The sequence below is a fragment of the Budorcas taxicolor genome, chromosome 11 (genome assembly GCF_023091745.1).
Source record: "Budorcas taxicolor isolate Tak-1 chromosome 11, Takin1.1, whole genome shotgun sequence".
Classification (NCBI taxonomy): Eukaryota; Metazoa; Chordata; class Mammalia; order Artiodactyla; family Bovidae; genus Budorcas; species Budorcas taxicolor.
The window spans coordinates 70,378,909-70,393,726 of NC_068920.1; the positions used below are offsets into that span (position 1 = coordinate 70,378,909).

Sequence of the window (14,818 nt, forward strand, 5' to 3'; positions counted from 1 at the left end):
TTCTGCAGCATCCACCCAAACCAGCCCTGTCCCTGCATTTCCCAAAGAAGTTGGCAGAAGCAGGCAGTGTGGCAGGGTCGCTCCCAGCCTTGAGCCCACCTATCCACACAGAGCAGGTGTGTGCCCCCTCCCAGGATCATCTCATAGGTGGGGCTGTGACAGCTCACAGGCTTTCTTACCACTGTGCACCCGTTGTAGAGGTTATGCTGGTCCTTGTGGGCGTGGGCACAGAAGTCCATGCAGGCTGTGACCCCTGAGAAGGGCCGCCCTTCCTTCAGCCCCAGACGGCAATCAATCGCTATTTCCTCATTGGTCACCTGTGTAGATTGCCAAGGAGAGCTGCTCAAGCGACCTGAGATGAACGGCCCTGACTTGGCATGGGGGAGGCCAGGGGCACAGAGGGAAGGACGGAGGGAGGAGGTTAAGGAACACAGCTGTCTTGTACGTGGGCTGCAGGAGGGAGGTTTTATGGCTGAAGCCCCTGCAGGGGTTACTTCCTTCTGGGTTATCTCAAGTCCCCCTTGCCTCATCTACGGAGTGCAGAGGTGACTGGTGAGAGAAACTCAAGCCTCCTCAGTAGAAACCAGAGCAGAGGACATGGCGGATTATGAAGGGGACCAAGATAAAGACTAAGGATAGAGGAAAGACAGTCTGGGGGGTGGTGAGCCTGGTGTAAACAAGAGGTCTTAACAAAGACCTACATCGCTGCTGTAGCACTGGCTGGGCTTTTCCCGTCAGGAGCCCACTCTGCCACTGCCACACAGCAGGGAGCTGGGCAGAGATGGGGTGCCACGTGGGCAGAGAACAGCCCAAGACCCAGTACCTGGTTCTGATAGGCCTGGGGCGCCAGCCGCTTATACAGGGGAGCAACTTCAGTGGCCAGGTCCTGGAAACTCTTCCGGAGCACTTCTTCCTGTGGAGATAAGAATAGTCACACACCCCCAGAGCAGCTCCGCCTGGTAAATTCTGCACCCTGGAAATTCACCTCCATTCTAGAACCTCTGCTGGGCTCCCGGTGGCAAGGTAAGAAGTAAGGGGCCGTCAGGTATCTTAACAGTGTTTCCTCCGGGAAGGGTATGGGGCCAGGTCTGATTTAAAGCTGGAGATGCTGAAGCTCACCAGAGAAGACACTCCTGAGAGTCTGGTCGCCTTGACTACCAAGCACCTGCTCTCCAGGCTCCAGCCCAGTGCCGCTCAGAACACCTAGAACAGGTTCCTGCTCTTACTAAGCACTCGCTCAACACCCCCGGTCAGAGGAGGGGATGGCAGAAGTGTACGGGCATGAGCAGCAAGTGTGGATCCTTCCTGCAGTGGTCCAGACAGGTAAACAGAGGCAGGGAGGGGCGGCTGAGGCCTGCGCTAGGAGTCCCACAGCCAGCCAGGCCCAGCGCCCGTCATGAGCCAAGTACACAGACAGGCTCAACGTTCTATCCTTTAGGATGCGCACCATGTCAGGTGTTTAGTTCACAAGCCACGTGCGGCTACTGAAGCATAAGTTAATTTTAATTAAAATTAAATAAAATAAAAAATTCAGCCCCTCCACTGTATTAGCTACATTTCAAATGCTCAGTGACTACAAGTGGTTCTTGTGGCTGGCTGTTCTCTACAGAGAACATTTCCATTATCACAGAAAGTTCCACCAGACAGTGCTGACCTCAATGAAGCAGCCCCCAAACAGAGAGTTTAAGGTATTCACAGCCTTTCTCTAGCCCACTGAGGGTACCAAGTAGGGCTACAGGGGCTCCGAGCCAGCCTTGAGCACAGGATGAAGAGTTTACAGAGAAGAACGAGGAGGAAGAGGGAAGGAAAAAGTCAAACTCATAGAATTAGAAATAGAAGGGTGAGACCAATGGCTCAGCTGTCTGTCCAGTGGGGCAGCAGAGCTACCAGCCAGCCTCACTGCACCTCCCTGGCTACCTTCCAGATGCTTCCACGAGCACAGGGGGCCTGAAGCCAGCTCAACATAGGGGTGAGGACTGTGAGCTCTGGGGAAACACAGGCCAGGGTTAAACGCTGACTTCACCATCACTGCCACACAGCCTCAGGCAAGCCATCTGCCTCACCTGTAAAGGGAGCAGTAACAGTGCCTAGAGTCTCAGGTGCCGTAAGATTAACTGCGATACTCGTGAGCTTCTGGGCAGAGTACCCAGCACTTAGTAGGCGCACAGGAAATGGTAGCTGATGGAACAGAGGAAATATTTGTTTTCCATGTACCGCTTTCATTCATGATAATTCCTAGTTCCTGGTGGCTCTGAGACTCCCTCATTCATTGAAGCAACTGCATTTGCTGCTTCTGAGGGAGGCAGGGTGCTGCCATAAATAAAAGTCTAGCATCAAATTAGACTCAGACTAGGTTATGTAACAGTCAAAAAAGCTGCCTTTGAAAGAAGAAAAAAGAGCTTCTAAATTTGGACGTGCTGCTTCCTTTTATTTCTGAAAAGCAGAGCTTGGAAGTTTGAGCACAGAAATTTATATGTGGTTTAGGAAAAAAAATGTACCCCAGGAGTCCTTGCCCCCTGAAAAGGGGGGAAGCCCTTCTGGTACAAAGAGCTTGGAGAGAATTGGAAGGTAGAAAGTGGGATCAAGGTACTGCCCAGATCCAGTACCCCCGTCCTTGCAGTAGCAGAGGCAAGGAGGGAGGGAGGCTCGGCAGGGAGGCAGGATGGGGAGCCCACTGCAGCCTGTGCCTGGCTTTGCCTCTGGACTTCTAGGGGAGAGTCCCTCGGGATGACCTGCCCAACCAAGGCAACAGAGGGGAAGTGGCAGAGGGGGAGGCAGCCTGGCTGGACACTCCTGGCTCCCAGCCTATGCTCAGCCTGCGGAGGAGACCCTGAGACCCTTGTCCTGGTTGAGAAAAAGCTCCGGAGGGCAGAAGGAGGCCTCAGGCCTAGAGGCAACATCATGTGGCTGCCAGTCCAGTGCCCAAGGACCACACCACGTGTCCAGTAGGGGAGAGCAACGACCTGGACAACTGGACAACTGCACAGAGACGTGTCCCCAGCGGCCAGGCAGGATGAGGGAAGTCTAGCAACAGCCGAAAGGTGGCCTGAGGCCCCTCTTCCTGCCACACCTCACACCCAGGAAGATATCTTGCAAAGAATGGACGGAAGTGATAACCCTTAAGAGGGCCACATTCTAATGAGGAATCAGAACATTTACCTTAAGGAGACTTTTCTAACTGCAAGAGCCTGAGGTACCTGTAATTGGTAAGTCTAATTTTTCATTTGTTATATCCTTCCATATCACATCACATAACTTATTTCACTACAAGATAAGGTCAGTTAAAAAAAAAAAGGAAGTTCCATTTTCTGCACATCTGAGCCTCAGTGCACTAATCCTGTGTGCCATCTGGACTGTTGGAGGCAGCAGGTGGAACAGGGTGAGTGGGAAGGTCCTGGGCTCCCTATGGGGCTCTGCTCACCTCTTTGGGGTTGTCCCCTGCGAGGCGGAACTTGCGAGGAGTCTTGCTCCGAGCATATTTGCAGCCATTGAAGTACATGCTCCAGGAACAACCGAAGGAGAAGGAGGCACCACAGGTGTTTGGGTCTTTGCCTTGGCAAGCGCAGGTCCGGCTGCAACATACAACACGTTAGGCATCCAAAGCACATTTTTTGTTCTGGAATTTTCCCCTCCCTGAGGGGGAGGCCCTGCTGTTGCCTGGCATCCGCCAGCCTCCCACTATTGGGATGACATCATTCCCTCCCCTCAACTCCTTTCCCAAGTCTCTACCCTTGTGGGCAGAGGACCAGTTCTGAGTAGCCTCTTGGGCTCCCACTCCTGAGTCTGAAGGTCTGAGAGTCTGCTGCTGGGAGAAGCATCTGGGTTGTGTGAGATGGCTGAAAGGACCTAATCAAAAACCCACTCAGGTTTACACTTTGCCATGACTTTAATATCTTGACCAGCTTCAAAACAGACCACTCAAAGCGGAGAATAATGCGAACCACAGAGTTTGAACATGCCTGTTTCCTGCAGGCCCAGGTGCTGACAGGCCTTTAAAGACATTAACACTGACATTACCATTCAACACTTAATAAAATCCAGAAATAATCTAAATACCCCTCAACTGGGGAATGAATAAGCAAACTGTGATGCATCCACATGGTGGAATACTACTCAGTGGTGAAAAGGAATGAGCTCCTGATACACACATCCATAGATGAAACTGAGAAACACTGTGCTCAGGAAAAGAAGCCGGACTCAGGAGGCTACCCACTGCACGGTTCCCTTCATGTGACATTCTTATAAAGGCAACCCTACATAGACAGGAAACGAGGTGTGTGGTTGCCAGGGGTGTAGGGGAGCCCCAGGCTATAGAGGGCATGGTGGAGTTTGGGGCTGAAGGAGCTGTTCTATGTCTTGATTGTGGTGGTAGCTGCTGCTGCTGCTGCTAAGTCGCTTCAGTCGTGTCTGACTCTGTGCGACCCCATAGACGGCAGCCCACCGGGCTCCCTCATCTCTGGGATTCTCCAGGCAAGAATACTGGAGCGGGTTGCCATTTTCTTCTCCAATGCATGAAAATGAAAAGTGAAAGTGAAGTTGCTCAGTCGTGTCCGACTCTTAGCGACCCCACAGACTGCAGCCTACCAGGCTCCTCCGTCCATGGGATTTTCCAGGCAAGAGTACTGGAGTGGGGTGCCATTGCCTTCTCCATGGTCGTGGCTACACGGCTATAAACATCTGTCAAATTCCTCAAACTGTATACCTCAAAGGATGAATTTTATTGTAAGTAAAAATACCTTAATTTAAAAAATGGGGAGGATCCTGTAAAGATAGGTCTTATGACTATCTCTGATGCCCTATATTAGTGGGGCACTCACACACGTTTCCACACTTGTCATCGTTATTAGAGCCTCAGAGCCCATTTGGGGCAGAAAGTAGAGCTAAGCTGAGTCAAGAGACCCTCCCCAGCCAGGGTCAGACCTCAGGCCAGCTCTGTGGGTGAGCACTCTTTCCACCCCAGTCCTAACTCTGCGGAACACACAGGGTGCTGACCCCGTGTCCCACCCCCGCCACTGGGACCATCCACATACTCATCGTTGAGGCCACATCTCCGGCTGGTGGGGTTCCCGTACTTCCGGAGGGTGTCGGTGAGCTCCTGGTAGAGGGTGTCTCCGAGGCTGCGGGGGATGCCCTCCCAGGCCAGGATGAGGATGACAATCACGGCATTCTGGCAGTGGTGGCCCGCCCTGTGCCGCACCAGGCAGAGCAGCTTCTCTTCTAGCGTGTGCCTGCGGATCACCTGTGGGGAGGCGGGGCGGGGCGCTGGGAACCACAGGAGCCAGCGGCTGTGCTTGGCCACAGCGAATGCCACACCCCCCTCCCCTCTGCCCAACAGACCCAGGGTGCAGCTCTTCCGGGCAGGGTCCCAGGGGTGTCACACCCTGGTGACAGCAACTACACAGACTAAAGGAGCATTGTAATTCAGAAAAGAAAAACATTAAACTGCAAAATGAAAAATTACTACTATAAAACCTAAGTAATTGGTGATTTACATAGACTTAGGAATAAAAATAAAACTCAGCAGTAGCCACAGGACTGGAAAAGGTCAGTTTTCATTCCAACCTCAAAAAAGGGCAATGCCAAAGAATGTTCAAACTACTGCACAATCACAGTCATTTCACATGCTAGCAAGATAATGCTTAAATCCTTCAAGCCAGGCTTCAACAGTACATGAACCAAGAATTTCCAGATGTACAAGGTGGGTTTAGTAGAGGCAGAGGAACCAGAGCTCAAATTGCCAATGGCCGTCAGATCACAGATTAAGCAAGGGAATTCCAAAAAACATCTACTTCTGCTTCACTGACGACACTAAAGCCTTTGACTGTGTGGATCACAACAAACTGTGGACAATTCTTAAAAGAGATGGGAATACCTGCCTCCTGAGAAATCTGTATGCAGGTTAAAAAGCATCAGTTAGAACCAGACATGGGACAATGGACTGGTTCAAAACTGGGAAAGCAGTTCATCAAGGCTGCATATTGTCACTCTGCTTATTTAACTTACATGCAGAGTACATCATGCGAAATGCCAGGCTGGATGAATCACAAGGTGGAATCAAGATTGCCAGGAAAAATATCAACAACCTCAGATATACAAATGATACCACCCTAATGGCAGAAAGCAAAGAGGAACTAAAGAGCTTCTTGATGAAGGTGAAAAAGGAGAGTGAAAGAGCTGGCTTAGAACTCAACATTCAAAAAATGAAGACCTTGGCATTGGTCCCAACGCTTCATGGCAAATATATAGAGAAACAATGGAAACAGTGATAGACTTTATTTTCTTGGGCTCCAAACACACTGCAGACAGTGACTGTAGCCATGAAATTAAAAGACACTTGCTCCTTGGAAGAAAAGCTATGACAAACCCAAACAGCCTATTAAAAAGCAGAGACATCACTCTGCCAACAAAGGTCTGTAGAGTCAAAGCTACGGTTTGTCCAGTAGTCATGTATGGATGTGAGAGTTGGACCATAAAGAAGGCTGAGCACCAAAGAAATGATGCTTTCAAACTGTGGTGCTGGAAAAGACTCTTGAGAGTCCCTCAGACAGCAAAGAGATTAAACCAGTCAATCTTAAAAGAAAATCAGCCCCGAATATTCATCAGAAGGACTGATGCTGAAGCTGAAACTCCAATATTCTAATTACCTGATGTGAAGAGCTGACTCACTGGAAAAGACCCTGATGCTGGGGAAGATTGAGGGCAGGAGAAGAGGGCAACAGAGGATGAGATGGTTGGGTGGCATCATTAACTCAATGAACATGAGTTTGAGTAAACTCTGGAAGATAATGAAGGACAGGGAAGCCTGATGTGCTGCAGTCCATGGGGTCACAAAGAGTCAGACACAACTGAACTACTGAACAAAAGGAATAAAATCTATAGATAAAATTATAAGCCAAAATTTCATAAATTTTTACATTGTCCTAAAACGTTTGCAGAGAAAATGGTGCATATCTGCATGGTTTTTGTTAAAAAGCAAGGGCCTGGATGCTATGGAATACAGTTTTTGGTAGTTTCTTAGAAAGTTAAACCTATATGACCAGGCACACCTAAAAATACAACCAGAGTTTCAGGATGGGATGATGAGAAATTTTTGGAACTAGGTAGTGGTGATGGGTTGCATAACAATGTGAATGTAATTGATGTCACTCGATTGCACATTTAAAACGATTAAAATGAAAATTTTATGTTAGGTATGTTTTAACAATTTGCAATACCACTGAATTGTGTACTTTAAATGAGTGAATTTTATGGTATGTGAATTACATCTCAATAAGACTGCTAAAAAAAAAGCATAGGCCATGGGGTGCTGCTCTGCTCCTCAGGGTCCAGCTGTCCAGTCACCCAGGCTCTCACCTCACTCTTCACTCATATCCTAAACACTGTCCTGGCTCACACAAAGCGCAAAGGGTCCAGGAGTGGGGGGTGAGGTGGCTGAATCTCCCCTCCAAAAATCCCAGGGAATTCTGTGACTAGATCAGATGTGGGGGCCTGCGAAGAGGGAAGACTGGGAAGGGCTCTGAGTGGCAAGCGGAGGGACAAGGACTTGAGACAGGGCTTCTACAAAGTAAGCAGGGGGCTCCCTTACATTCATAGTTACATGCTTTAGAAGGGGGAGCAGATGGTTGGGAGAGGGGTGAAATGGGGAGGCCACTGACATAAGACAAGCAAAACGGATAAAGTCTGAACTAGAACAATGGGGAATGAACAGGAAAAGACACGGACTCTAGAGACTTTCAGGAGAAAGGGGACTTTGGCACCACCTCACTATAGGAGCTGAGGGCCAGGCACAAGTCTTAAATGACATTCCGTGGTGCAGACAAGTGGGTGAGTGTGGGCAGTGTTTCCTGGTAGGGTAGCAGGGAGCACCCCGAGGTGGAGGCACTTTGGAACACTGGGGTGGCTATTCTGAGCAGAATCAACAGAACGGGTCTGGAGGTCAGGAGGTATCTGGGCTGGAGGCAGGCTTGGTCATGAGTACATCAGTGCAGGCTGATGCTGAGGGAGCCACCAGGCAGGCACTATCAGTAAGGAAAGCAGGCCAGAGGTGCAACTAAGGAGTTGAGGGTACATGGGAAGCCAGACCTCTCTCCCTGGGTCACTGCCTGGTGAGAATTCTAGCCAAGTGCACCTACCCCTTCCAGCTTGGGAAGAAGAAAACAGAAATCCAGATTTTCATATGAAATCTCTCCTTTTAAAGATAAGAAAAATTCATTTTTTAAATGGTGGGAAATATATGTATAATGTAAAATTGAGCATTTTAAGTATACAATTCATTAGCATTAAGCACACTGACGTTGTTATATAAACTATCACCAGAATTTCTTTCATCTCCAGAACTTTTAATTTACCTAAACAAAACTCTCCACCCATTTAATACTAACCCTCCATTCTCCCCTGAGCCCAGTCAATGGTGACAATCATTTTGCTTTCTGAGTCTATTAATTTGACTATGCCAGGTACCTCACATAAGTGGAATTGTACAATTGTCCTTCAGTGAGCAGCTTAATTTCACTTAGCATGACATCCTCAAGTTTCATCCATAAGACAGCATGTACCAGAATTTCCTTCAAAATTTAAAGGACATCTTGTATACTAAACAAAACGTATCTGGGCCAAGAGTTCCTGCTTTGAGCCATAGCAGTAATGGTGCCCACCACCTCCACCCTTGGTGGAAGCATTGACTGCAACATTATTTGTAAAACTGTTTTTGTGGATCAGTAAATATATGAAATGACAATCATCATATCCCTGTGCGGCTGGCGTTCTGCAGACTGAGCCGGGCATTTCACGGGCGTCTGCACACATAGTAGGCACTAGGGTTTGCCTCAGAAGAGCGCTGGCTAATTACGCTCACGTGTGACACACGTCTGGAGAGCACAGAGACAGCTGCACTGTCACAGCTCGGACTGCGGCTGTGCCCTAGGGGTTTCCCGTCCGCGCTTGCCGGCGCGTGCGTACTCAGTCGTGTCAGACTGCTTTCGACCCCATGGACGCGGCCCGCCAGGCTCCTCTGTCCATGGGACTCTCCAGGTAAGAATGCTAGACTGGGGTGCCACTTCCTCCTCCAGGGGATCTTCCCGACCCAGGGACCAAGCCTGGGTCTCCTGCATCTCCTGCACCAGCAGGCAGATCTTTATCTCAGCCACCTAGGAAGCCCTAAATGTCTCTGCTGCTTCTGCTGCTGCTGCTGCTAAGTCGCCTCAGTCGTGTCCGACTCTGTGCGACCCCAGAGATGGCAGCTCTCCAGGCTCCCCCGTCCCCAGGATTCTCCAGGCAAGAGTACTGAGTGGGTTGTCATTTCCTTCTCCAATGCATGAAAGTGAAAAGCGAAAGTGAAGTCGCTCAGTCGTGCCCGACTCTAGCGACCCCATGGACTGCAGCCTCCCAGGCCCCTCCATCCATGGGATTTTCCAGGCAAGAGTACTGGAGTGGGGTGCCATCGCCTTCTCCGAGTCACACATAAATGTACTGAGGCACGAGCAGACAGTCCTGTGGCCACACCCTCACAGGCCTTTGGATACACTCAAAAAAGCTGCGACAAAGCGGAGCTCCCATACTCTATGGAGGGACCCAGCAGGAAGGAATACACAAAGTGCAGAAGTCAAAGGCCAACGTAAGGTGCGAACATACCAACACCCAGAGCACAGCAACATAGACGGCTCACGCGCCATCACAGGATCATAAACAAATCACCTGGACTTGGGGCAGGGACTCCCTGAGCACTGAGCCTACAGAGCACCGGGCAGAAACCCCAGCCTGTGCCCCCATGACTCACCCTCGGTCCTAGCTCCAGCACTGGGGTTCCCCAGTTAAGTCTGCTCCACCATGCTGCCAGTGGGCCTTCAAGTATCTGCCTTCTGACTTGTTACCATTACAGGCTGGCCCGAGCAGCATCTCCATGGCTCTTCTACCAAAAGCCCATTTACGTGTCTGCAGCGTTTGCGTCTGGTGTGCCTCCATTTATTCTGAGCCTTTGGAATGCTACCTGCATCGCTCCCTCATCTCCACGCTTGCTGACTTCCACACTTTGTACAGGCCACCTTAAAATCTGACATTACCAGCAGGCTCTCTGGGGCGGGGGCGGGGGGCGGGGGGGCGGTCGCCACTGGTTTCTTAGATCATTCTCTGAACACACATCTGCTGGGCATCCATGATGCACCTCAGCTTTGTCACCCAAGATCCCAGCTGGTTAAATCTAAAGCTTGTTGGGCACACTGCTTGTAGCTGAAGGTAATGGCTGCAAACACAGACACGAACCCTGGCTGGAAAGAAAACCCAGGACCTAGACCTGGGCTGGGGCAGCAGGGAGAGCACAGGAAGCACTGCCCAGCCCAGGGAGGTGGACGCTGCCACCCCCACGGTGACGGACCACGGCCGTGCTGCCACGAAGAGTAAGCTGTCCTTAGCATTTGTGGGCCATTTCCACACGGGGGTACAGAAAGGGAACCTCTGTCCCTTCTCCAGCTTCCAAGGAGGTGGAATCTAGATGAGCCCTACAACCGTAATACACAGGGTATTTGGTGGCTGTGTAGGCAAAAATTAAGGGAAATTCACCACACTATGGGATTTGGTTAGAAACCAAAAAACGACACAGCAGTGCCATGTTCTTGCCACTGTAAGAGTTCTACGATCTACCACTCTACTCATTAACAAAATTTCCCTCCTCTCTCATTTCATTCTCACTCATCAGATGTGGAATTTCCTCACCTCTCCATCACTATGTATTCCCTTCTATATGAGCTTTTCTTTCAAAAAGAAAGAAGATGGGCGCTGGTAATGGGCACTCCACCAGGCTTGGTGATATCCACAAGCTATTCCAACCTTTGGACAAAGCACTGCGTTCATGTGCCCAGCTCTGGGCATTTGTCCGCAGAGCCTGGAGGGACCAGAGTTCTGAGGACCACGTTCTTCCTGCCTTCATTCTGCTTTCCTCTCACAGCCCCAGAAATGGATCTCATGCTTTACCTGGGCACCTTCCTCCCCAGCCCTCAGCAGAGACACATGAGCGCTGGTCAAGAGCTACAGTTTCACCATGGGTGTCTGAGGACTAAGATGCATATTCTTATCCTCAACACTGTCCACAGAGCCAACTGTTTTCTTTAAGGTGGCAACTGTTTCTGAAGCTGAAAAGTCTGCCAATGCCCCAGGGATCTTTAGTTTCTTGCCGGATACTTTGGAATTCCTCATAAATTACTACATAAATTAGCAAGAGGAAGGGAAAGAGACTACTTCCCTGATGGGTTCTCTGGGAGGGATAACACCCCACCCTGATCAGCCAGAGAAATAACTAACCTCCTACTGTAATGACCATCTTTCACAAGGGTGGGGAAAACATTCTTCCTGTGAATACTCTTATGTATTTCAGATTTTTCCAGATCATTCTGTGCTGTCTGAAAATTGCTACAAATAGATACATGGTAGTTCAGGTTTGCTGCTGTTGCTGCTGCTAAGTAGCTTCAGTCGTGTCTGACTCAGTGCGACCCCATAGATGGCAGCCCACCAGGCTCTGCCATCCCTGGGATTCTCCAGGCAAGAACACTGGGGTGGGTTGCCATTTCTTTCTCCAAAGTTCAGGTTTAGATACCTGTTACTTTCATTAAACGTAAAGGTGCAAAGGGATGGGATATAGACCAGATAAAAACAGTGTCTGACAAAGCTCATGTTACTACGATCCTTCACTCGGTGAGCTGAGTGTATGTTCACCCTACCTTTCTGCCTTTGCCCACACGACTCTCCTCACCAGGAATGCTTCCACCTTTCTCCTTGCCCATTTAATATGGCCCCATGCCTATCCATCTTCTCTGGAAGACCCAGCCTGAACTCCTCCTGCCCCTCACATCCCTTGCCCCTGAACACAACAGCACTAAGCCTGCCTCTCAATGTTAAACTTTGATTATTCAAGTCTCCACGATCTTACTTCCTGCTGTCTCTACATCACAAGCAGTTTGAACACAGGGACAGAGCCTTCTATTTTCCATGCATAGTCTCCCTATCAAGCAGTGAGCAAACAGCTACCTGATAAATTTGCTGCTGCTGTGGGCACGGGTTCCATAGTGGTTCTAAAGTGCTCTATGAGGGCTGGAAGGATGGGTCAGAAAACTTTGGGTGAAACTGGGGTCTGAGTTACTGGTGCTCCCTCTGCCATGAAACGCAGGCTGCCTACAGGAAACAGTGGCTCAGAAGTCAGCAGATGCAATGCTGTCCTGATTGTGCTCAGAGGCTTAGATCTTATGGACGAGAGACAGGGACACCCAGCGCCAAGGCACACGGAGGGGACAGAGGAGTCACGGTGGGGCCCAGCCTTGAGCAAGATGATGTCTCCAGCTAGCTTCAGCATCTCCTTCCCCTGCAGCCCTGAACCACAGGGGCAGTACAAGTTGAGCATAACAACTAGAGAAGCTCCAAGGCCAGCCTTGGACATCAGGAGCTGACATTTAAACAAAGTGAGGACCAGCAGCTGAGGCTGGGGGAAGATGACCCTGACAGCTCCAGATGCTGGCTCATAGCTCCCTGGGTAGTGCACACGTCTGCCCCCCACTCCCCAGTCCAGTTTGGGCTGTGGAGCTTTGACACGTACCCACTTTGCGATGGGGCAGCCACGTGAGCTCTTCCCTTCCTTCCCCGTGTAGATGACCTTCTCGATCCGGATGGCTTTCCCCTTCTCTCCGTACCTGGAGAGCAAGACAGAAGCCACCATTAGCACAACTGAATCCCAAAGGAGTCCTGGTAAGAAGGCAAGTCTCAGGGTTTTTCCACTTGGGTTTCTAGTTACTATGGGGGCAACAGAGAAGGGAGAGAAAGATTTAAACGTTTATTCTGTGTTCGAGCCTCTGAGAACACAACTCCACTTACAGACCTCAAGGCCTCTGGCCTACCTGGCTCCATCCTGCCCCAGGGCACAAGTTCTCTGATGATTCTCTCTGAGCACTCAAACCAAAGGCTCAACACAGGCATTTGTATCAGCCCTGTTAGCAGTCTTAGCTACTTATGAAGTCAATAAAATTCAATAGACAAAAGAAAACAAACGGGGAAATCCTTATTACTCTCTTTCAACAATCCCCAAATGACATTTGAACAGATGAGGAAAGATAGCTGAGGCCAGGGGGAAGTGGCCTCCCAGTACAAACTGGCTCCGAGATCCCCTTGGACTTACAGTAAACACGTCTGGTTCCTGAACACACCCGTGCCCTGGCTCACACACGTGTGCATACACTCAGGGATTTGCCACGTTCAGAGGTGAAGAAACTGTGGCCCTCAGAGCCGAACTGACTTGCCCAAGGGCACACAACTACCCCGGGGGCAATGCTGGCTACAGTGCAGCCACGGGGTCAGAGAGCTTCGGCCTGAGAGCCCACGCAGCCCTTCTGTTACAAGACTATGGCCAAACAGCTGAACTTCTCTAAGCCTCAGTTTCCTCATCTGTAAAATGGACATAAAAATGGTTCCTGTCTCCTACGCTTGGCAGTGCCTTAAAGCACTGCCAAAAAGTCCATACAGGAATAGGGGCTGGCAAACCTGAATGAACTTCCTGGCCAATCTGTCAAAGTTTCTGGCACAAAGGAAGAGCCCATAAAACTGCAAACATCCATCTTACTAAACTGTCTTATTTTTAATAGCTTCTAGTTTTTAATACAATATTGTATCATCTGAGAATAACAGTTATTTGCCAGCTTCTCCTTTCCACTTTCCATGGCTCTACTTCAGGCTCCTGTCTGTCTGTACCGGCTAGCGCTTCCAGAGCTCCTGCAGGCATCTTTGCTTATTTCCTGACTTTCCTGGAAATGTTTCCAACTACTTTCCCCTGAGCATGCAGCTTGCTAACTTTGGGCTACAGACAGAGACTCCCTTATTTTGAAGAGCTCTATTAACGGTTTCCTGTTCTAAGAATTTTTAATCAAGAATTGATCAATTTTGGTGGTCCAGTGGTTAAGAATTCACCTGTCAATGCAGGGACATGGGTTTGATCCCTGTTCCAGGAGGACTTCACATGCTGAGTGGCAACTAAGTCCGTGCGCCCTATAGCCCATGCTCTGCAACAAGAGAAGCCACTGCAATGGGAAGCCCATGCATGGCAATTAGGGAGCAGCCCCTAGTCACACAACTAGAGAAAGCCCCAGGTAGTAATGAGACCCAACACAGCCATAAATAAATTTTTAAAAAACTTTAAAAAGAGAATTGATCAATTTTATCAAAGACATTTTTAACAACTAAGGACATAGAAGAATGGTTTCTCTCCTTTGGTCAATTAACAAGGTATGTTATTTTAACAGACTGTCTAAATCCAACAATTGTTATATTTCTGTAATAAATCCAATTTGGTCATGGCATATTATTTCAGTATATTATTTAATAGAGGGTAATGTTATCATAACTACTAGGCATTTGTATCATAACTATCATAACCACTACTGTTTTACATATTCTTTATACACATACATATACGTAATTATCTTATCCACTTCACTTCTAGGACTCTCTATCTCTGACATAACTTGTACAAATACACCAACATTTAGGAACAAGATATTGTTGCATCAACAAGAAAATTTAGAAACAATGAAAATATCCAGTATCGTTGTTGTTTAGTTGCTGAGTTGTGTTCGACTCTTTTGTGACCCCATGGATTGTCACAAAACCCCGCCAGGCTCCTCTGTCCACAGTATTTCCCAGGCAAGAATACTGGAGTGTGTTGTCATTTCCTTCTCCAGGGGATCTTCCTGACCCAGGGATCGAACCTGCATCTCCTGTGTTGGCAGGCAGATTCTTTACCACTGAGCCACCAGGGAAGCCCAAATGTCTAGTATAGGACTGACTAAAT

General features: G+C 49.1%; 1 protein-coding gene across 1 annotated transcript in view; it reads right to left on the bottom strand.

Annotated features, from left to right (window-relative positions):
- The window catches only part of TET3 (tet methylcytosine dioxygenase 3), a 101,452-nt gene that overhangs the window by 6,736 nt on the left and 79,898 nt on the right, over positions 1 to 14,818 (bottom strand). Inside the window, exons 5-9 of the mRNA XM_052649277.1 lie at positions 12,578 to 12,671; positions 5,031 to 5,239; positions 3,422 to 3,572; positions 824 to 913; positions 180 to 317 (exon numbers count right to left, since the gene is read on the bottom strand). Coding sequence (XP_052505237.1) covers positions 180 to 317; positions 824 to 913; positions 3,422 to 3,572; positions 5,031 to 5,239; positions 12,578 to 12,671 — 682 coding nt within the window. The remainder of the gene's footprint in view (positions 1 to 179; positions 318 to 823; positions 914 to 3,421; positions 3,573 to 5,030; positions 5,240 to 12,577; positions 12,672 to 14,818) is intronic.